This window comes from Lissotriton vulgaris, chromosome 6 (assembly GCF_964263255.1).
Source record: "Lissotriton vulgaris chromosome 6, aLisVul1.2, whole genome shotgun sequence".
Taxonomy (NCBI): Eukaryota; Metazoa; Chordata; class Amphibia; order Caudata; family Salamandridae; genus Lissotriton; species Lissotriton vulgaris.
The window spans coordinates 509507633-509531021 of NC_141694.1; the positions used below are offsets into that span (position 1 = coordinate 509507633).

General features: G+C 42.1%; 1 protein-coding gene across 2 annotated transcripts in view; it reads right to left on the minus strand.

Moving 5' to 3' along the window:
- COL12A1 (collagen type XII alpha 1 chain) overlaps positions 1-23389 on the minus strand; it is a 358581-nt gene that overhangs the window by 33174 nt on the left and 302018 nt on the right. For both annotated transcript variants that reach the window (XM_086926511.1, XM_086926512.1), the window contains 7 exons: positions 20645-20794; positions 18173-18250; positions 11719-11805; positions 10875-10928; positions 8978-9073; positions 7210-7263; positions 5343-5396 (listed from right to left, as the gene is read on the minus strand). In XM_086926511.1, the coding sequence (XP_086782637.1) occupies positions 5343-5396; positions 7210-7263; positions 8978-9073; positions 10875-10928; positions 11719-11805; positions 18173-18250; positions 20645-20794 (573 nt within the window). The remainder of the gene's footprint in view (positions 1-5342; positions 5397-7209; positions 7264-8977; positions 9074-10874; positions 10929-11718; positions 11806-18172; positions 18251-20644; positions 20795-23389) is intronic.

Consider the following 23389-nt stretch of genomic DNA (forward strand, 5'->3'; position numbering starts at 1 on the left):
AAACCAACAGAACATGCCCTGCAAAAAATAGGCGAATAAGGCAGACAGTACTTTTCATATTTTCATGACAAGCATTGGCAAAGCCAATGGGTCAATCCTGTTGTTTTCTTCAAACGATAATAACTTAATTGTGTTGCAATCATATTCTCACTGCTACCCTTGACTCTCTCTAAATTCCCATAAGCTTCTACCTCCATTTTTATTCTGTTACATGTCCATACGACTTTCCCTTAGCAGATGTTCTTCTCGCTCTGCAAAATATTGCTTTCCCAGGAAATAACTGCCTCCGTCATATCACAACAATCAGTGTTGTTTTTTTTGTTCTACACTACCACCTGTTGTAAATGTCCTTCCAACTGGGCGGAGATTTAGTGAATTATACAAAGAGCAGTGTACCAATAAAGGGGAGTGTGAGACGATCAACTGTGGAAATGTACATACATGAGTTAAGTAAAGAAAGATCCTGAGAATGTAAAGCATGAGAATGGACAACAATTAAAGAGATATCATTAACAGAAGACGAAGCAACATTGCTACTTTGGAAAGGAGCGCTTAAAGTAGCAAAGTGTTGGAATGTGCAAGGAACACAGAAGCGAAACATGAGAGAGATGTTAGAGAATGACTGTAGTAAAATACTTTTGACTTGGGGAGAGGACAACTGATAATGGGCGTGATCAACCAAAGGTAACATTCACAATTGATGTATAAGAAAATATGGTCTGTAAAAGATTGGTCATTAATAAAGAGTAGTCACATATTGTTACATTATGCTTCACAATAAGCTGATAAATAAAAGAAAATAAATTAATTTCAGTTAATCGCTAAGGTGAAGTATTCTTTGTTAGAGAACAGAGGTGAATAAGACACATAATGTAAAAGTAGTAACCATACTGTTGGAATGTAAGGAATTTCTGTGGGGATAAGCATGAGGCAGTGTGGTGGCTACTAAATACCGTACTGATGAGTGACACTCATCAGACATAAATAAAATTGAAAAAGAAAAGAAGAAATAGAAACATATGCGTCACTCAGCCGAAATAGTTTAAAGGAAGGGTTGGAAAAACTGTCAGTATAGACTAGAATGGTTGGTGGATCATACAGGACTTGGTACTGAACCATCGAAGATGTCCTCAGAGAAGTGGAGGATTTTAGAGGGATCAAAGATGACAGATTAGATTCCACAGGTGTGTATTTTATCTGGTCATAACATCGCCATTCATCCATCTACAATATCTCCATAATGTTGTGATATGACCTAAACCCTAATTATATTCCTGATCTTCACAGTGCACTTACACAAGACCCAACTGGTACATTTTTCAACCTTCTGCTCCAGCATCAACCTGTCATCTAAACACGCATCCCTATCTTCTGTCCCACAGTGGGTGCTATTTGTTATACATGAGATAAGCCTTACCCTTGATTTCACTACAGGTATATCATGCTCTGACTTCAGCACCTGTTCTTCACTCTTCACGTGTCCAATAGTGGTGACACAGTTCGGTTCATGCCTCCTTGTTTTACAGGCTGCTCCTCAGCCTCTAGATCTTATACACTCCAACCTAGTGATCATTTTACGTTCATTGTTTCCTGCTATCATCTGCCATACTGTTATCTACACGTATTTATTATTACGTTTTCCATCTTTCTTTTGCATCATCAGCCTCATTCTACTCAAAATATTCCACTTCTCCGTGCAGCCATTTAACTATGATATACTAACTGCTCTGCCAGGACCAACCCTCTTATCCACAACTTTAACCAGTGCACCATATCCCCTAAACATCTATAGAGAAAACTGGAATTCTTAATGGAGTTGACTCATTGGAGTGAATGCAATCTTCATGCATGTAATGCAGATAACAGACAGAGGAAACTTCATACGCCCCTCAACTACGTCATTACCAGATTGCATCACTACTGATTGTTACAGTAAAGTTAACGCTTCTCGACAACCATACTGTTACATGTCACAGGCCAACACCATTACAGTCTAATGCATGAGTACACAATTCATATCACACAAAAACAGGGTATCCGCCACCTTGTCTTACTTGTCTACTATTACAAAAACAGGGTATCCACCACCTTCTCTTACTTGTCTATTATTACAAAAAAAGGGCATCAACCACCTTCTCTTACTTGTCTACTATTACTAGTCTTGTGTCAATCATACTCACTACCCTGAACGAGGCCCCACTTTTCCCAGGGTAAACCAGAGACAGAAGCATAATGCCTTCAAATCATTGCCAATCTGTCCCGCTTGCATAAGCCTCAATCTCTCAGGTGGTATATGCTCAAATCTTTGTACAAATAGGCTGTGATCACTGTATATCTCAAAAATGCATTCAGGATTCTCCCCGCAATCCACTCTCTCCTATCTGGTTTGTGGGATCAAGGGCTTTGCGTTCCTCTAAACTAACCCTGGGCGAACTACTTCGCTACGCCCACGGAGTGAGCGTAGTGTTGCCTGCTTCGCCTTTTGCGAAGTAGGCGTAGCAGGCAACACTACGCCCACTCCGTGGGCGTAGCGAAGTTGCCCGCCACCCGCCTCGCTCCCGCCCTCCCAAAATGCTTCAATTACCTTAAAAATTAATTATAAAACCACTTACCTTGTCCGCTGCGTCCCCAGGGCTCCATCTCGTCATCCGCCGCCGTCACGGATACTAATGCGCATGCGCGGGCAGCCCCGCATGCGCATTAGTATCCAAGACGGCGGCGACGGCGGCACAATGACGAGAGGGAGCCCCGGGGACGCAGCGGCGGACAAGGTAAGTGGTTTATAATAAATTTTTAAGCTAATAGAAGCATTTAGGGAGGGCGGGAGGGAGGCGGGTGGCGCGTAGTGTGGCTACGCGAAGTGCGTAGGTGGGCGTAGTTTCTCGCCCACTTCCCGTAGCTTCGAGTAGCCCCACTAGGCCCACCCTTACTCTAAACCTCGTCAATGTGAACTTACTTCCACCTTGCACTTCCTTCTATGATTCATATTACTCATTGAAGTTTACCCTCCACTTTTAAATTATGTTATTCACTACTCACCCTACTGGACCTCCAGAATTTGGTCGCCCCATTTCCCTAAATTGTCCACTGTGCCTCACCTCATTTCCGCTACCACCCGTTTGCCTAATGAGAACACCACCACAAACTGCAACTGAACATAAACATTTTAGAGAAGAGAACTTGTGTCAAAGGGGACGGGAATTGAGTTACTAAGAGAAATGTATCCAAACATCTGCAAGTGCTCTTCGTGAAGCCATGCCAAACAAGGAGTAACTGGCTGCAGCGAGCTCTTGCCAAAGCACGGTGTATACATGCACTAAGCTGGGAGGATAGGATTTCACATTTTGCTCTTGCCTTCCTAAGGTATGTCCCTTCTCTTCACATCACTAAAAGAGAATAAACTTAAGCAGACCACGAGAAAACAAGAAGTAGATCATATAGAGGTTACTCAAATAATGACATTACATTGAACCCCAGATCTTTCAGGATGAAAGGCACACCTTGCACGGCCTTTGAAAACTGCAAAGAGTGCTGTTTTATAACACGAGAAAAGCCAGTCTGTATGTGATTAGGGCAAAGCTAGGTTCACTTAAAACCGGAGAGGAAACACTTGCTCGCAGGTTTTGTTGTGTAGTGGAATGCAACGTGCCTCTTCGTGATGAACATCTGCCGGTTTTTTTATTGTTGAAAGAAAATTATACGTATTTCTATGTATCTGAGATAGGATTTCAAAATTGGCATTTCCTGGCAGATTCATTAAAGAGTTGAGCAATGCTGCAAACCCCTCCCCCCAACCACCACCCCTCAAAATCTCTCTCTCAAATCTTCAGAATCTTTTGCTGACTTTAGTTTATTTAGAGTATCTATCTACGTATCTATCTACGTATCTATCTATCTATCTACGTATCTATCTATATATCTATCTACGTATCTATCTATCTATCTATCTATCTATCTATCTATCTATCTATCTATCTATCTATCTATCCATCTATCCATCTATCTATCCATCTATCTATCTATCTATCTACATATTTTAGGGGCTGATTCACAAAAGCATTTATGAGTGTGGAAAGTAGTACCACATAAGTACTCTTTTACATACTCTTACAAGCCTTGATGATTCAACCCTGAAACAACTCCTTATAAGTAAAACTACAAGCAGAGCACAGTTCTTTTAATGTGTTCTAATTATATATATGAATAGTCGCTGAATATTCCCCATGCACACCTATTGGGGCCAATTCACTAAGGCATACAAGAATACATAAAACTGTTCAACAGGAGTACTTCATTACACACTCCAAAATACTTTTGTGAATAGCTCCCACAACATCCATTTAATAATCTTTGCTTTTACTTTTGTGACTAGCTCCCACAACATTTGTCTGATAATCCCTCCATTTCTCTCTCAGCCTGTCTGTGTCTCTCCCTCTCTTTCTTGCAGGAGCGGCTACTCTATTAGGATGGAGGAGCATCACCACACTGCCCAAAATGCCCCCAGGATGAAAAATAAAATGGTAATAAAGTTAATTACCATTTTATTTTCCACCGTCCCGCCCTGAACTGAGTTCCGGCACGGGGTGGGGCTATTGCTGCTGAGTGGCAGCAGGGAACTGGGCACTTCGGCTTAAAGTGTGCATGTCCTTTTGGACGGCCATCTTGCTACAGCCAGCCAGACATGCACATTTTAAACTCCTCTAACCCAGCTGTAACACAGTTGGGTTAGAGAACGCATATGTCTGCATGCGCTCTTGAGAGAGGCTACTCCCTCCAATCCTGGTGCTTCTCTCATCCTGGTTACCAGCATGGTTGCAGCCTCAGGATTGCTTAAGGGAATTTACTGGAGAACTGAGTGCAGAAGACGTCGGAGGTCGTACAGCAAGCAAGCTAAGTGGGTTTTTTTCTTTTTATTTACACACACCACTCACCTTGCATGCATGCATGAACCAACACCACATTTGCCCACCCCTTACTCTACCTACATGCCAACCGCTGCTAATTTCTCGTAATTCCTCTATCGCAGATATTCTACAACATGTATATGATACAGAAAGCATTCCTCAATCCCTAATCACATCTCATTTTGCACTAGCTGGAAGGGGGACGCAATTATGTAGAGTAGATCAATTTCTTTTCATTCTTTATAGTTAGGCTCTCTAGCAATGCATCAAAAATGATACCACATTATAGTCAATGAGATGTTGCTTTCAGTATTGAAGGCACTGTTTCACTGAGCTAAGATCATATATTCGGAATAAAATAGTCATCTTGTTCCATCCCTGCCCTGTTTAATGCAGAATTACAAATGCACGGCGGTGTGATGTGTCAGAAAACCTCACCCTAGTTCCTGGTGGTCCCATTGCACCTGGTGGTCCAGTTACTCCGGGGCTCCCCTACAAAAAAGCAAATAGGCAACATTGAGATAAATTCCATTCTACTCATGTCAACAAAGAGTTCACCTAAAAAACACATGTATATGTAGCCTAAAACTTACCTAAAACACATTAATATGTAGACTAGATTTCACCCCTAAAAACACATTGATAGGTAGACTAGAGTATTCTTAAAAAGAAGCACACTGATATGTAGATTAGAGTATGGTCCAGCGATTTAGGCATCAGGTCCGGAGTCAGAAAGGTGTCAGTGTAAATTACAATGCAGCCATGCTGCATACTGCGTGACCTTTGAGCAAATGCTTTTTGTGCCCGGCTGGTACTTTTTCCACAAATTATTACCTTTCAATGTCTTCAGTAGCGTGGCATCACGCCAGAAGAAAATTGCATCTATGCTTAGGTGCTGTGAGACTGCAGGGAGGTGGTACCCCAACTGTAATGAGGTGGCATCCCGCCGGTGCATTGAGAAAGTAGGGAGGTGGTACCTCACCAGTACAGTGAGACTGTTGGGAAGTTGCACCCCACCAGTCCGGTGAGACAGCAGGGAGGTGGTATTACATTTGTGCAGGGCCACTATTAGGAGTTGGCATCTTGAGATTATAATAACCCGGTATTTGTAAAGCTGGAACTAATCACCAGAAGGGTCTCAAGGTGCTGGGGGCCGTCGGGGAGATTAAGCGAGCTATTGCATAGAGTCAATTGGGGCTGGGCTGAGCTGCGGCCAGCGCCGAGGATCAAACTGTGAGCCCCATGCTCCGGAGTCAGCCACCCTGGGCCCTGAACCACACCTCTATCCTTCAAAAAGATCGTGAAGAGCTGGTATCCACTGTTACAGTAGGAGAGAGGGAGGTGGTACAGTGCAAGTGCAGTGAGACAGTAGGAAGTTGGTATTACACTGGTGCAGTCAAACTGTAAGCAAGCGGCATCTCTCTGGTGTAGTGAGACTATAAAGAGGTGGTGCACTGGTGCCAGGAATGTCAATCCTCGAATAAGTAGGCTATAGGTTCCCTAAATGCTGCAATACCTGACGGGGGGAAGGGGGAGTTTTCATGTTTCTCAAATGCCATGTCTGCTTCATTTTTTTAAGAGCGCTTGCAGAGGGATGACCGTGAGGATCAGAGACACAACTTGCAAGGTGGTGAAAGCTGCTGATTTTCTATCTTCCCTTCCTTCCATGTCTGCTCTGCACACCACCTGCTGTGCTTCCATTGCCCATGTTGGAGGGGATACGCAAGCAATACAGGGAAATCGAATCAGCAGACAAAATAAAAACATACACAATTCCATGGGTCATAAAATAAGACTTGCATAAAACATTTGTTAATTAGGTTTTTGTAATGTGTGCCATTGCTCTAGTGAGCCTGCGCTTGTTCGGCGCCTGTACAGGCAAGTTTCAGGATGAATTACATGACGCTGTACTCTTGTGTGACTTAAGAAGGTGACCAAAAATGCTTATAGTTTGTGGTTTTCCATACGTAATTATTTAGATGAGTAACATTACCAGGATAACTGGGCAATTGCCAGGAAACAAACAAAGTTCTAGTTACAATGCCCCATATCAATATCCCTGACTATGCACACGTTTTATACCCAACATTTGAGCCATGTATTGGTGTATTTTATACCATCTGGTGTCAGTTGTGTGCATACAAACTCCTACCACCATCTATCGCCTCAGCATCTGTGTATTCACACAGTCTTGAAAAGATAATGCAAGCCTTGTCTTAATCTGGTGGTTTCTTTGATGTTCAGATCTCTTTATTACTGCCCACATTTGAAAATGCTGAATGGAAACAAAGCACAAAGATCTTACCATTCGACCTGGCAGGCCTGGTTCTCCGGCATCACCTTTTACCCCTTGGCGTCCCTACAATCGATCATTCAAGAAGTGGTTAGTACTGGAATGCCCAGGAGCCTTCTGTACTTAATTGAACATTTTATATTGAAAAACTTACACCTTTTGCAGTTAGATTCTTATTAAATATCATATTACAAAAACGGTACATTATAGAAGAGCAGTAAGCAACAAGCTTGGCACAAGCGAAATATTACGGAGAAAAGCCTTAGAGTGCGGCAAAATGAAAATGAACTTAAACACAACCTACAGAAGAACTCTCAGAAACCACCACCATATCTACTTTCTATAGCAATAGAGGACCATGTGTATTAGACATAAATACCGAGAAACACTTCCCGCCCTTTGAGAATAACATGATTTAAAAAAAATTTTTGTTCTCCATAACTCCTGCAGGAGCAAATTTTCATGCGTATAATAGAATTTTGGCTCCTATATCTTGCTGGAACAGTGAGATAATTTCCTCAATTGGATAATTTCCTCAATTAGCCCCCAAATATATGCAATCTTTCTTCAGGAAAAGGAGCATAAGGCTCCCATCAGCTAGGGTGAAAGTCTGCACACAATTGAAAGGTTAAAGACCGCTGGCACATATCCTATCCTCGGAACTTGTTGGCCTAATCTAATGCCCACTGGGCTTTACCTGGTACTAGTATCCTGGTCTTTGCGCATTCTAATTGGCCTCTGTTTTGGGCAATAACGTTGTCTAAAATGGCCCAGCAGAAAACATAATCCCAAATATCGAAAAAAAAGAATGGCTCCATTTGGGAAGTAGTGGGCTATAATTTGCCGAATTCCATTAATTTTGAAATTAAGGAAAAGTGGCCACACTGACAAACCCTCGACCTCACTTTCACCCATTATTTAACGTTTAATATCTCAATAGGAAAATATATGCCATGGGGAGGGAACACGGACTATGCAGAAAAAGGAATGACACTCACTTTCCTTTCTCTGCTCTTTGTGTGCGAACGTGTATGGAGCAAAGGGACACACATGTGGGTCAGTTTATTTTTTCACCAAAAATGTCCCATCCTGCTGTGAGAGCATGACGATTGTTTCTTGAGAGAGTGGCTGGTTTCAAAGTACTGTGAAAGTACCTTTGTTCAGGACCAAAGATGCGTCCTCTACCTGCACCCTTTGCACCACAGCTTCCCACCTAGATAAGTTATGCCTGTTTACCACAATCGACACATTTTATTCTATAGATTCTGCATGGCTTGATCCCCCACTGCAGCACACCTTCTGCCTCCAATGAGCTTTAGAACACTTTGCAGGTTACCTCTAACGGACGTTCAAGAGGATGGGTATACAGTACCAAGTCTCAATGACATGGCAAAAAGTAGAAAAAGCTGATAACCAAGAATGACCTGCTACAAGCTGTACATTGGAAATGGAACACACTTGTTAAGCATGATCAGTGCACTTGGAACCTTTACGTCAATTTCTATACATCCAGTTCTGATGGTAGTTGCATGTAATTGAGTCTTGTTCCAATTGAGAGCATGCAAGTTTATGTCCTTGACGGAGAGTTGTGGGCAGCTATAAACCACTAAAGACATCACATTTGCTTTGTTTACAATAGACCGCGGTGCGCTACTGAACCACACTCTTATGTTTATATGACTTTCCAACCCAAAAACCCCTGTAAGCATGATCCTTCCTTCACATAAAGATTTAGTTACGCATTCATTCCATCATAAATACCACATTAATATAAACGTACTGGTTCTCCGGGTATAGACAGTCCGTTAGGTCCCTGTGGGCCTGGGGGTCCCTGGGGACCTGCAGACCCTAGCTCACCACGAGGTCCCATTGGGCCCTGAAATTGAAAGAAAAAAAAGACAAATCGTCAGTAAGGTTTAGAAGAGTGTGGTATGTGCGCTGCATCTAGTACTCCAGGCTTAATAGTTGTGTTATCAAGCACTTGTATACTATATCTTCTATACCATAGGCTCATGCTCACACAAAGTAAATCTTGAAATACTGCCTTGCTGACCTACCCCCTTCCCCCCTTCAAAACACAGCTGATTATAAGATGCACCAGGACTGAGAACCCAAAGCCAGTGCATATATGAGCAAGGCAAATCTACACAGTGAAAACTTGCACTGACATGGCAAGTAAGAATGTGGCACGACATCTGTGGATGTTCGCTCATTGCAACAGCAAGGCACTGCCCAGCATCATGATGAATGCGCATAAACCACTCACATGACCATGTCCTGTGCAGCAGGCGTCCTACTGTGCATAGTGGAGCTCAAAATCCGCTTAGGAGAGACATTTTCAAAACTATACAGAAATTAAAAACTTACCACGTTGGATCAACACCTTTTGAAATAACTTTTGTGTTACATGTAATTACCCCTAATAAACATGAGCACACACAGACGTTATGTCTTGGGGAGAACAATGGCTGTGCTCAAACCCATAAACTAAGAATGAGGGAGCTTTTAGGCCAAAATATTAACCAATCTCATTATATTCTGTGAAATGTACCTGAAGAATGTTTCCTCAAGTGATATTTTCAAATTCCTCTTTTTGCAACTTGGGACTTATCAAAATGACACAAGTAATTTTACATTCACTCGGTCATTTGTTCGTGATGCCGTCTTTGTGTATTGCCACGAGGAACACGAAAAAGTGTGTGAATGTGATCTTTGTGAAAAATTGAAATGTTTTAGCAATTCTAATCATCAGGAATTATTAAGAGCTGATTGTAGGGTATTGCAAAACAAGCATTGACTTAATGTGAATTGGATAACTGAACGATTAAAACTGTTTGCTATACGAAAGGAAAAACAATTAAGGAAAAACAAACCAATGAAATACACTGAATTGATTGAGAAAATGGCAATGGGTTTACGAGGAATTTTTACAATAGAAATTAGGACTCTTGGAGCTTGTGTAAATTGCATCGTAGAGTGTAAAGGTGGAAGGCAATAACACATGCTGGTCTTCTAATCCCTTTAAAGGGGCCATCCAGGATGCGAATGGTGTCACAATACGTTTGAAAACACTAAAAGGAACATTCTAGAAAACCTATTGTTAGGGATTGTTAGCGAGGGAGGTCTGTTTAAAAGAGAAATACTGGTTGGCTCCTAAAAAATAAGTCCTCAATTTTGTAGCACAAACATATTTATGTACACGCACACACGCACAGAAACGTAAGGGATGGACCCTTGTGTCCCTTAGTGTTCTAAAATCCTCACTGTCTGATGTAAACCCTATAATAACATCAGCAGCTGTAGTGGCAATACCAAGGGCTTTTAGAATTTCAGAATGTGCAATGTCCATGTCCCGTTATCACTGAAATGGCACTTTTATAGCTCCCAAACCCAAGGCCATTATTGCTACTCTTGTATTTTTACCGCTGTACTGATGCAAATTTTGACACCACAGAATACACACTAAGCATCATTTACCTTTTCCCTAAACTGAAAGTGTTTTTTTTCACTTTATAAGCCCGTCCTTTTGAATCTGTGCAGCAAGCATACGATACACCCTAAGAATTAAGTACGTTCATGCTATAAATAATGAGATTCATGCATAGACCACATGATATAATAAGGCGTCCTAGACTAGTACAGCCCCAAAATACTAAGCAAGAGAAATAGGTACTCACACGAAGGCCATCGTTGCCTCTTTCTCCCCTGGGACCTTTGCTTCCTGGGCCTCCCTAAAAGAAGACAGAAAAAATGCTTTAACAATCTCCAAATTAAGTGGCTTTTCAAAGACCTATATAAATTCAAGGTAACTGTTACACGCGTTAATAAATATCTGCGAAACTGATGACATTAGGCTACACGTCGAATCCCATGAGGACCCAATCTGTGACGTGGTGGAAATAAAACCACAAAATAGTGTTGATTTTGTTGAAATTCGTGATTAAAAGGCAAGATACTCAGACGTACTTCCTAATCCGAGGTGCTTCTCATCACTGCCAAGGGAGGGGACATTAAGGGTGATTCTGGGTGCAAAATCAAATGCCAGTTCTATAAACACAGCAGGGAACTTTTGTTTTCCGCCCACCCAGGTTATTTTACACTATGTGGAAAAATGCTAAGATCTCTGCTGGAATTAAAAGTAAACAGTGCCTGTCAAGGTGCCTGTGTGTCTGGATAATATGCTATGCCTCACGATTACCAGGTGTACTAACTTTGCATTAAACCTTCTATTTAAAGTGCTAAAAGTATTACCATGAGAAGTTTTGGACCATATAAATCATGAACATTTACTCTCCACAGTATAATGACTATAAAACAATCGCGCAGCTATATCTGCTTGGAAAGTGGGCACCCCTCATTTGTGACTGTAGAATTGTTTGATATTGTGCACAACCCTTGAAATCATACGCACACTGCAGTTTTCACAAGTTTGTATTCAGGGAGCAAAAATATTAAACTTTAACTATCTTGGCAATATGTTCAGGTCCTCGCAGGCCCTCCCGCTACATCACGTGTACTTACTGGTGGGCCGGGAGGTCCTTGAGGTCCCACGCTGTCTTGGGCACAGGTGCAGGAGTGTGGAAGAGCTGGGCATTTTGCTTCTTCCCTCTGAAAATGAATGACAATTGGACAGTTTTTTAAATATAGATTAGAATATAAAATGACGTCTAGTTTTGAAAGTCCACGCGGAAATTCATTTGTCCCTCAGGAGCCTCCATAGTCATTACTAAACGACACTGAAATCCTTACCCTATATGCAAATGTATGCTAAATTTAGCAGTAAAAAACGGTGCTCAATAGAATGAAATGTCTAGTACACACAACATAAAGTTACATTTCTTTGTGTTTTTTTTTAATATTGAGAAAAAAAGCAGCTAAAAAGTCAGTTTGTGTATTTGGGCTTCTTCCTCCAGCCGTTGTACAACTACGGTGTCCTACTCTAGTTCATGGGAAAGGGGTTCCCTAGATCATAGCATGTTCCAGTTTAGCCCACTGAATCATTATTTCAATTAATAAAGCACAAAAACTGCACACATTTACTTTATTTTATTCACAAATTGTTTATTTTATTATGATAGTTTGTATAGCGTCCAGGTCACCTTCTAAGCACTCTGGAGTGTTGAATGGGTTCACTGTTGCTGTTCAATCCAGATATAATTTTTAGGAGACAAGGTTGCATTGGTCCAAAGAGAAATTGTCATGGGCTCACTAGAATTTTTTGTTTCTTTGATGAACGTCCATTGTCTAAGTGCAGATAAGCAAGAAGGGGAGTGTTAGACTTGGCACCATTGGCGTGAGTCTCCCTTCCATTTTTGTTGTTGCCTTATGTATTTTTGCTGGTGTTGTATGCTTTGGGCACTGTGCCACTGCTATTCAGTGCCACAGTGCAAGTGCTCCCTACTGTAAATTGATATACTAATCAGTGGTTCCATGTTTGGCTATTTGGTTTATTTGTCATACCCTAGTCTAGTGCACTGAGTGTTCCCAGGGCGTGTAAATCCAAATGCTGCTGGTGGGCCTGTAGAAATGGTTGTGCCACCCATAGAAGCAGCCTAGTAAAATGTGTCTAGGGTCTGCCATTGCAGAGCCTGCATGCAGTCTGGTACTGTCATGCTGACTGGGCAAGTGCACCCACTTGTCAATCCCTAAACCTTCCCTTTTCTTCATATCAGTCACCCCTATGGTAGGCTCAAGGGCAGGGTGCACTGGTTAGAGGCGGCAGACCCGAGAGCAGAGACCGGCCCGGGACCAGGTTCGATTCCCGGCGCGGCAGGTTTCTGGACCAGGGTCAGCGGACTCGATAATTCTCTTGCCTCGGTGCCCACTCTGATCAGCGTTCACACTCGGCAACTCTGGGCATTAGCTTGCCTCATCTTCACTAACGGCCCCTCCAGACCGCCGGGGATGCCTGGTCTCACCCTGGAGATACCCATTAAGGGACCATCTCTCAGGGAAGCCAGGAAGGGTTTCGCAACGGTCGAAGCGCCTTGGGACCCTACGGGTAAGTAGTGCGCTATATAAATGCCTATACATTTACATTTACATTTACATGCCCTGGTGTGTGTGGCATGTCCTAATAGTGCATTACAGCCATTTTCGTTTTTCACTATTGCAAGGTTACCTGTACTCCATAGGCCAGAATAGGCTGTTAGGGTTATTACATTTTATAATCCTAACTGTCTCCGAGAACATAGTAGAAATTCGAGTTTAGTTTGCCTGAACTCAGAATAATAAAATACATCGTTTAGTAAAGTTAATTTTAATATTCTGTGTTTGCAAATACCACTTTTAGAAAGTAGGTATTTGCTTGTCTAACCAGTCAAACCTGCTTATGCTAGGTTCCGTATTCCTATGTTTGGTTTTGTGAGTGACAGGGCTGGGGAATTCCAGGAGACAGACTGGGTCACCAGGTGGTGAATAGATAGATCTGCATCTAGATGGGAGGGAGGAGTTGCACCTGAAACTTGAATAGGGCTGTGCCTACCTTCCACAATGCTGGCTCCAACCCCTGGGGAGCAGCTGATGTCTCTGCCCTGCACACTGAAAGAAGAGAAGGAGTCCTGTAAACAAAGTGCTCCAGGACTGTACTTGCCTTCCACAATGCTGGCTCCACCTCCAGGGGGTGTCTGATGTGCATGCCCGGCACTGTGAAAGGCAAGGAGAAGTCTGGTAAACAGAGTGCTTCAGAACTGGTTTGGACTAGGCAAAGGCCCCTCTCCCCTCAGAGAACAAAGGATTTTGGGGTATAAATATTGGGACTCTGATCCCATGACATTAGATCACTTTGGACTACAAGAAGAACCCTTTACTGAGAGGAGGAACCTAAAGAAACTGAGGAGAGACTATTCCTAAGATGAAGTGCTGCTTGGGGGATTGGCCTGCAGTGGTTGCCTTACTGCCAAAGGAAGGAGAAAGGAACTTTGTGTACTTTGCTTTTAACTTGGGAAGGATCTCCAAGGGCTTGGAAAAGAGCTTGCCTCCTGCTGAAGTTTCAGGGACATAAACAAAAAAGGAGGGAGAAGGAGGTTAAACCAGACCAGGTCGGCCTCCAGTCTGTGTACGAAATACAGGAACCCTATGTCAAGGGTCCAGAGACCTGGTAGGTGTTTGTATGGTCACTGCTTATTAAGTCAGTGTGTACCAAAAAATGTGTAAAAAAGAAAAATTTCTTTTTAGAGTCCCCTCACTCACCGGGGTTGCCCCACGGTGACATGCTTCATCATTGGGGCCATCCCAGTTCTCTACGAAAAGGGGCGTGCTGCGACAAGGCGACTACGCTGGAGCACTGTGTATGCGGTCGGGTGAGGAAGCACCAGGTAGTACCGAGCGGGTCTGCCGATAGGAACAATGTTTCCACGAGGCGTTCCTGCCCTTGCCTAAGACCATGGGGTGTAATCATACACTCTTTTATAAATCGAAGTGAAATACAAAACGTATGTATAACAACACGCATGTTTATTAGCAACAGCGTTTATTGTAAATAAGTATTTTTTAGCAATACTTTTTCATTTGAAAAACAGGAGTGGCAATACAGGGCTGGACCCTGTATGGTCCTGAAGAAAAGCTTGGGGGAGCTTGAAACATGTTGACCTTGACACTGATCTAACTCAGTAAAAGTTGGAATACAGTGTTACCCCTTTTTAATTTTTTATACCACACTAGGAGCAAAATAAATTGTTGAGGCCCACTAGCACGGTATTTTTAATTCCACACCCACTCCATCATCACTACACATGCACCACACATAGTCATCTCACAAAACCAGTGCTCCAGCGTAGTCGCCTTGTCGCAGCACGCCCCTTTTCGTAGAGAACTGGGATGGCCCCAATGATGAAGCATGTCACCGTGGGGCAACCCCGGTGAGTGAGGGGACTCTAAAAAGAAATTTTTATTTTTTACACATTTTTTGGTACACACTGACTTAATAAGCAGTGACCATACAAACACCTACCAGGTCTCTGGACCCTTGACAGAAGTTTCAGGGACAACAGACTTCACCCCCCAGCTCCCCAGAGTTCTTTGGAAGTGCCTGCTGCTGTTTTGGGCCTTCTGAGGGACTTCGTGTCGCAAGGAGCTGGAAGAGCGACTCAACGAGAAGAAGCGAGTCGCTGTGCCTGCCATCGCAACTCGAAGGAGGGTGTCGCTGCTGGAACTGTCGCACTGCACCGCATCGGAGAGAAGCGTGCCTCAACGAAGAGGAAGCGTGTCGCCGTCGCTGCTGCTGCAGTCGCAACTCCGAAGGAGGGTGTCGCAGATGTAGTTGTCGCATTGCACCGCATCGACCAAGAGCACCTCGCATCCCTGGCGGCGCCATCGGAGATGTTACCATCGCATCTTGGATGTCGCCGCTGTAGTTGTCGCATCGAGCGAAAGCTTCACGCATCGTGGGAGAAGAGCATCGTCGCTGGAGCTGTTGTCGTCGCATCGTAAGGGTGTCGCCGCTGCAGTCAACGCATCGAACCAAGAACTTCTCGCATCCCCGAGAAGCGTGTCGCATCTGGAAGATCTTCACATCTTTTTTTCTTAGTATCTGAACTTTGCCGCATTTCCCATCGCTGCGACATTGCTTGTTGTGGAAGCGCAACGCAACTTAAGGTACATTGACGCAGAGTGTCGCATCTAAGAACTGAACTGAACCAAGGTTAAATCTTCCATCTTAAAGTAATCATAGTGTGTATTTTTGTCGTTAATGGTCATGTGGTAACTCCATATAAAGTCTACTTATTTTTTATATAAAACCTGTATGGTGTCCATTTGTAGTGCTGGCACTGGGTTACTGTATGTGGTCACAACTGCCTAACTTACAATGCTTCTGAAGTAAAGCCCTTCTGGTCGTGCCAAGCTATGAAGGGGTGAGCAGGGGTTATTTTAGAAGTGTAATCCCCTTATCCTGACTAGATGAGAGGGTCCCTTTTTGTCACAAGTACCTACCTGTGCCAACTAGAGACCCCCAAATCTAACAGGGAGGCTTTGTCTAGCAGTTTTGTTTTGGGATTCTTTTAGGAGCACTCTTGGCTGTGTGATGCTCACAGTGAATTGGCTCAGCTAATTCCAAGGCATGTGCCCTTGCACCTTATGTCCTTGCTTTCATGTTTTCTTATATAAACTTGCCACAGAGAACTTTCAGGAACTGCAACATTTCAGTAACAGAGGGATTGTAATTGAGGGTCATTTTCAGGAACTAGTAAAACCTCACTCCACAGAAGGAATTGAACAAGATGGAAAAGGGTTTGATTTTGACTTTGGAGCCCATAAAGAAATCCTGAAATTTGTAGGATATTGTTATCTTTCATACTTAGGGAAAGTCTCGAAATCTGAATTTTGGTTTATCTGCAATTTGTTTTCTTAGGGGGCATAAATACACTGTTGCTATAATTTTAGTGGACTAGCTCAAATACCCTTCTGCTCTACTCCTGATACATGGGCTCGACGTGTGGAATGAGACAGCTATCATTAGTGTTATCCGTTAAAAGTTAGTGTGTGCATTAATTGGTGAGGAAAATGTGAGCTCAGGCATTGAATCATAATTTTGAGCTAGGAGGGGGGTCTTGTCCCATTATTCGGATTAGTTTTAGGACAGAATTCTCCTGTGTGCTTCTCACACAATTTGTAAATCAGCCTTTAACCACATGAGGTAGAGACAATTCCTCTTGCTCCAGAAATAGAGGTTCTTAAAACACTCAGGTTCTCATTTTGAGTCTCCAAGGAATACTGAAAAGTACAACCACACACGAAAACACCAATACTGCTCCATTCAGTGGTTGCCCTAAGCTGTTTTAACACCACATTCTGCTTTCTGAGTTCAGCAAGTTAAAATGAGAGGACATTCGTGAGAATAGTTCACTCACATTGAAAAACGGTATGTTCAGTTTAAATTGTTTCCCTGCAAAAGTTGTTTCAGATACTACCTTTTTGGGGGTAAAATATGAGTCTATATGAAAATTTGAATTACAGGTTTGGCCAGAGGAATTGCTATTGGTCAAAATTAATGCAACATTCTCCTAATAGGTTTGACTAAACCAGTTATAAATCATTTGTATAATGCTCAAAAAATGTCTTATTAAGTGCATATAGTCACTTCACTTAGTAAGGATATGACCAAACAATGCAATATGAACAAAACTAATATTGTGTCCGAACTATACTTGCTTGTAGTATCATTTGCCTCCCAATTTTTGTGAACCCTTGACTTGAATGGGGTTCACCCCTGTGGTGGCCTAGATCAAGTTCATTAAGGTGGGCACGGCCGCTCAAGAATGCACATGCAGAATACTGCGGTCAAATACCACTGTGAGTCTCATGCCGTTCTCCGATTGATGCACCTTCTGCACTGATTTACCCAACCAAAATTTAGACTTTACTTGTGTCCGATTCTCTCATCATCAAACAAACTACGGGACTGCATATTGTTTAATTTTCCTGCCTTTCTCTTTACCCTGGCCTTCCACAACACTGATTAATGATTTCTCTTGAAACATATATGCATTTTTGAACTTCATCATCAGTTCCTTTAATTTACTGTGCACAGTTACATCCTGTTGTTGTCTCCCATAGGTTTCCTCATACACAATGAGTGAATTTCTGTCTTTTAAGGATTCATAAGGATACCAATGAATGGTCACAACAATCTACCACAGCCCTAGATTTTTTGTTCTCCATTTTTAGTCAGGTGTAACTACCAGATCAAGAATGACAGAACTTTGCTTTTTTCTCCACTTTTTTTATAGGATTAAGTTTGATTGTCTCCACATGCCTTTCAGATGTTGAATTTAATGGATTTTGCAAAGAAGGGTGTGGCTTGGACATTTGCTACTCTTTAACGGAATTATTGTTTTTGTTCTCAGGCCTTCCATCTCATTTAACATCTTATGACATGCACACCAACATGATAGAGAATCTAAATATGGGAAATATCCCTTTATATACCTAAATATTAAAATGACTGAATAGCGCAGTCAAAGAACGTTGCACTTACCATAGAAGGAATGTCACAGCATTTGTCTCGGCTGGTCCAGCCAACAGTACACACAATGTCGAACATCTGGAGCTGGAACTGTGGGATAAAGGAACCAAAGAATTGTAATCAAGCATCATGTTATAAGAACAACACATTTAACACTGTAGGCATGTTGGTAAAGGCCTGACACAAAGAGGATAGTTCTCCACATCTGCAGGATATACCTGAGTACATTGGTTTTAAAAGTTAGGTTGCCCAACCTAACAACAAACACGTCTTTAAATGATCCCATGAGATTTTTAATTCAAATCGTAGATTTGCCTCTCACCTATCTGTTCTTTCTCCTTATCAAGTTTTCAGAAAACCCGCAGAAGAACAACCTTATTAGAGCTCTGGGTAAAACCAGGCTTTCAGAATTGTTTTTCAGATAAGTTACTTCGAGCCTATGTGTCTGTGAACTATGCAGCATAATGCATCACATTTTTGACACTATTACTACACTATTTTGTCATGTTTACACATGGTAATGCTGTCTGTTCAAGGATTTCACCTTCTTAGTACCACTTTTACAACTAAATACAAAAAAGCAACCAAAAGATGACCACTTAACTTTGCCATGGGCCTTCCAATGCACGTGAACACACATGGCCATGTTTTAGTAACTTTTGATCTGTTTGAACACCTTTTTTTAATCTGCAGTTTAAGCAGCAGATGAATAATTATGTGGCAATTGTGGCAAATCCATAACTATGCTGAAAATTTAGTGGCTGTGGAATCTCAAAATTCCAGCGGCTCTGCCTAACACCGATATTTGGTTGCACATAATGACAATATCTATCACATTGAGAAATGTGATAAGATAGCACCACCTCGTCAATTTATTTAATGAAATTCCAGTAGTCCAGAACAGAGTACACAAATTGAGTAGAGTTATAGGTAAAGCAAGTGTTTTAAATATTATTTTTTTCATAGTTTATTAAAATCCCTGCATTCACTCAAGTTTTGATTGGGACAGATAAGGGTGAACAACATTTCAGGAAGATAGATAAATTACAAGAAGAAGTGACAAGGTTTTGTCATTTACAGAGTGACAAAAAAGTTGCATAAAGAGACATATTTTTCAAAAATTGGGGCCAGACCTTTAGTGATATATATTTAGTAGTGATATTCCAGTTATGAATGCATCTTGTTTTGAAGAATTCCCTTTTGTAGTTATTGTTTCAATAAGTCTTTGAATTGCAGTGTATTTATCTTTTTGGGCATTTGAAGAATGTATCTAAGCATGCTTCAATTTGTTATACAATGTTCTTATATAAAACGGTTTTATGACAACTATTCAATCTAAATTAAAGAGTGTATTTTAAGGATTCAGTAGCAGCCGTATTTCACTTTACATTGAATGAGAATTTTGTTGATGGCTAAAAAATTGCCATGTGACAAATTTTACAGAAATAATTGCAAACAAATATGAATGCACATAAGAATGATATTTTAAACTTCTTATCAATCAGTCAAGGGAAACAGGGCTTTTACTTTCAAACTTCAATTTTAAATACAGCTATCCTAGTGAGAAGATAGCGTCAATTTGGAAAATTGAGAAAGAAAATAATTAAAGCATAGCTGGACTGTGAAGTTCAGAAAGTAGTCATAAACTAACATTTAGAATGGAAACTGTAGTCGTTGCTGATACCATGAATAAATATGCAAATACAGGATGTTTTCTAAGTTAGTGTGCCAAAAGTTCCTGAGACTGGAGAATGAGGTATTCTTACTGCCAGGTCAGCCACTTTTTTTAAAGGCCTGTGTGGGCAAAATAAAAGGCAGTTCCAGCTGAGACCAGAATCTAGAACACCACAAATCCCTGCAGCTATTACCCTCACTGCCCTCCAGGATAATAAAATAGCAGCCAGGACTGGCTCATAAAAATATTTCCCTCTTTCTCCTTCCTTGCGTGCCCAGGGTCAAGAGGGTTTAATCACCTCCTCTTGCGACTGGAGCAATGTTGGTTTCCCTGTTTCTCACTACTTGGCAGCCCAGTCTGGTGGTGACTTCATGTGATGATACCACAAGGGATGTTAATGATGATGAGTTCTGTGACATTATGATGCCTATTGGATTGGCATTTTGGAGCACGTAAAGTAGTGCACTAAACTAACTAAAATTGGAATATTCAGGGAATGTTCATATACAATTAGTACAAATAGAAGGAATGTCCTCTTAAAATTTTGATAATAGGGAGTTGGATGTTTTGGTACCAATTGACAACAGGCATGAAGAATAAGGCAATGAGTATCCTGTGGTACTACTTTCCATACTCATTAATGCTTGTGCTAATCGTCCCCTATGCATGAAGGGTTGAGCCAGGCATTGGAGTGGCTTATGGTTGTTAGGTTAATTGTAGCATTTGGTTTGTAACCACATTTTACTTTCAGATTTACTGAAACCAAAATTGCTAGAAATAAACAAAAGAAACATAGAAATTATATTTACCGGTGCTGATCTTTTGTCCCCTCTCATGAGTTTTCCAAGTACTTCAGATCCATCTGTGCTAATGTTGCCAGCTGCCTTAATTGGCTTCTCCATTACTTCACCACAGTCAACATACGTTTTCACAGATGTTGAAGACACAACAATGTGTACCTAATAGAATGGGAGAGAAAGAGAAAAATCAAAATTGAAACATTTGATTGGTTGTTGGTTCAAGATAATTGTACGCGTTGTCATCTCTAGAGCATTGTCATTCACCTACTTTCAGTTCCAGGTCTTTAACAGCTAAACACACAACACATCTTATTGGTGAAAGACACGATCAGCCGGTATCACCTGTTTTTCCTCATCCTGCCTGTGACGGCTGGTTTCCTGGGGTAACGGGGCAGTTAAGGGTTACTGGGCTCCAATTGCAAGAGCTGGAGTAATTCATCACTGGTATCCTTTGGCCACAGTACTACTAGATCCCAAACTGGATAACCAAGTACTGCTCTCCAGCACTTGACTCCTTTAAGGTAGCGAGACAGAGCAGCCCAATGCTTATTCAAGGAGGTGAGGTGCTTTAGACATTTCTAGTAAAGCTTACTCTGTAATACCAGCCAATAAAGCCAATGTCCATGCAGTGCTTCACTATAGAAAACAAAAGTACTTTAATGCACACAAGAAAAATATGCTACATATAAAGCTAAGAAACACAGTGAAGATCAGAAGTCTTTATGACTCTCTTGTCCAGAGTACTGACTCCAAACAGGATTATTGATGCTAAACACTCTCAAGATTGCAATACGCACAGCATTTCTCTTCAAAGCTAGAGCACTGTTACCAATACTTGTTTTGCAATGATTTCACCTCAGCTGTAGATTATGAAGATAAATGGTTCTGGTGCACCCTTTGTTCCTCCACCTAAACAATGGACTTGCCCACCCACCCAGAGGTGTAGCGCCACGGCCAGGGCGACTGACGCTGGACGCTGGGGATCACGGGTCGATCCCCAGCTTCAACGGCAGGGGTCTGCCCAGCACCATGCGACTCTGGGCAATAGCTCGCTTAATCTTTCCAACGGCCCTCAGCGCATTGAGACCCCTTTGGGGGTGATTCGTGCGCTATACAAGTACTGGATTTAAATTTTTATATTTACATGTACCCTTCCTCGGAAAGTACACCACCCTGGTGGTGTCAGGGATCTTGGTAGGGATGCCTAGTGTCTTGGCACAGTTACTGAAGTATCACTACTCCATTAGCCACTAGGCTAACTGTGAGAGATAGTAGAAGGTAACGGTGGCATTACATTCATTTACCCTCAGATAACAGAATATGGGATGGGGTTTGTACGACAGCACCCACTGATCACAGTTTAGAGTTTCTAATAGCAGGGTTCCCATGAGGACGATTCATTCCTGCCACTAGTGCTGTACAAGCAAAGGCAAAGCTGAGGGCTCCCATTTTCTTTACTGTTGATGTGCAGCAAGCTCCATTCCTTGAGCACCCACCTAGAATCTCCTTGTGTATGCTTCAAAACACTAACCCCCTCTACAATCCTCACAGATAGCTCATTTGCTGCTGGAATGCTACCTGATGAGCTGAAGCCTGGTGTATTTGGTCGGTCAGGTAAATTTCTGTTCACAGCCTATCTAAGACTGAGACACCTTACCAATTCTAGAAACTGTTCTTAAGTTTGGCAGGAGAATTAATAATCCAAGGGATCATATTCCTGAATCTCTGCTTACTCAACCACACTGTGTGTGGTCGGTCAGAAACGGAGTACAGCATTGATCAGACCACTAGCTGATAAAGCCACATGTTTATTTTTCCGTGATGGACAGGCTGAACCAATCAGTTCTTGTGCTTCTTTTAAATCCTGAGTGTCCCTCCAATCCTGTAGCATATCTACTGCATGATCAGTGCACAAGGACAGCTTGTTGAACTCCTTCACATCTCTTAGTACATCTCTTTGCCATCACCAGGGATGAATGTTAATTAACTCCAGACTAGGAGACTGTGACCATCACTCAGCAAAAGGAAAGCCTGAGCTAAGCAGAGAGAAGGGTTAGTTCCTTCACCATCCCACCAAGCCCCTACAAGAACTAGGAAAGGACATGGGAAATGGAATGTCCAGCAGAACAGATACTAGCTTGGTTTACATTAAACAGAATGGCTCACCAATCAATCCTCAGTCAGCGACACACTCACTCTCAAAAATCACATATCCCTAAGCATGACAGAGACGCATAGAAACCATGTAAGGAAGACTGCACAGGCTTTCACAGGAGTAAATTGGTATGCAACCCCTCCTAAGGGGTACAATGGGTACACATACACCTAAGAATTGATTAATGCTGCCAGTCTAATTCATCCTGGGCTGAGGGTGCAGTAGCTACTTTCCTTCTGTAAAAGTGGTGTGTACTTTGCAGGTCCCTCTGACTCCAATGCCAAACTCTAGGGTCTCAAGACGTCCATGTAAATGGGAAGCACCATGTCTGACACCTGTGACTGTCATGTTCGCTGAGGTAGCAATGAAAAAAAACTACAGTAACTTTCCATTGACTTGCCAGGAGATCAACCTACGATGGGGAAGCACCCTCTCCAGAGTCATGCAGAAGGCTTTCTGTCCCAGCTCTGCCTGTGATTCATGTTCAACGTTTATTCCAGTATTTATAGTTCCCACTTGACTTACTGGTGCTTTTTATGTGCCCATCAGAAGGGGCCGTACTTAGTCTCCCACGTCCAAGCTCTTGCATTAAAAGCATA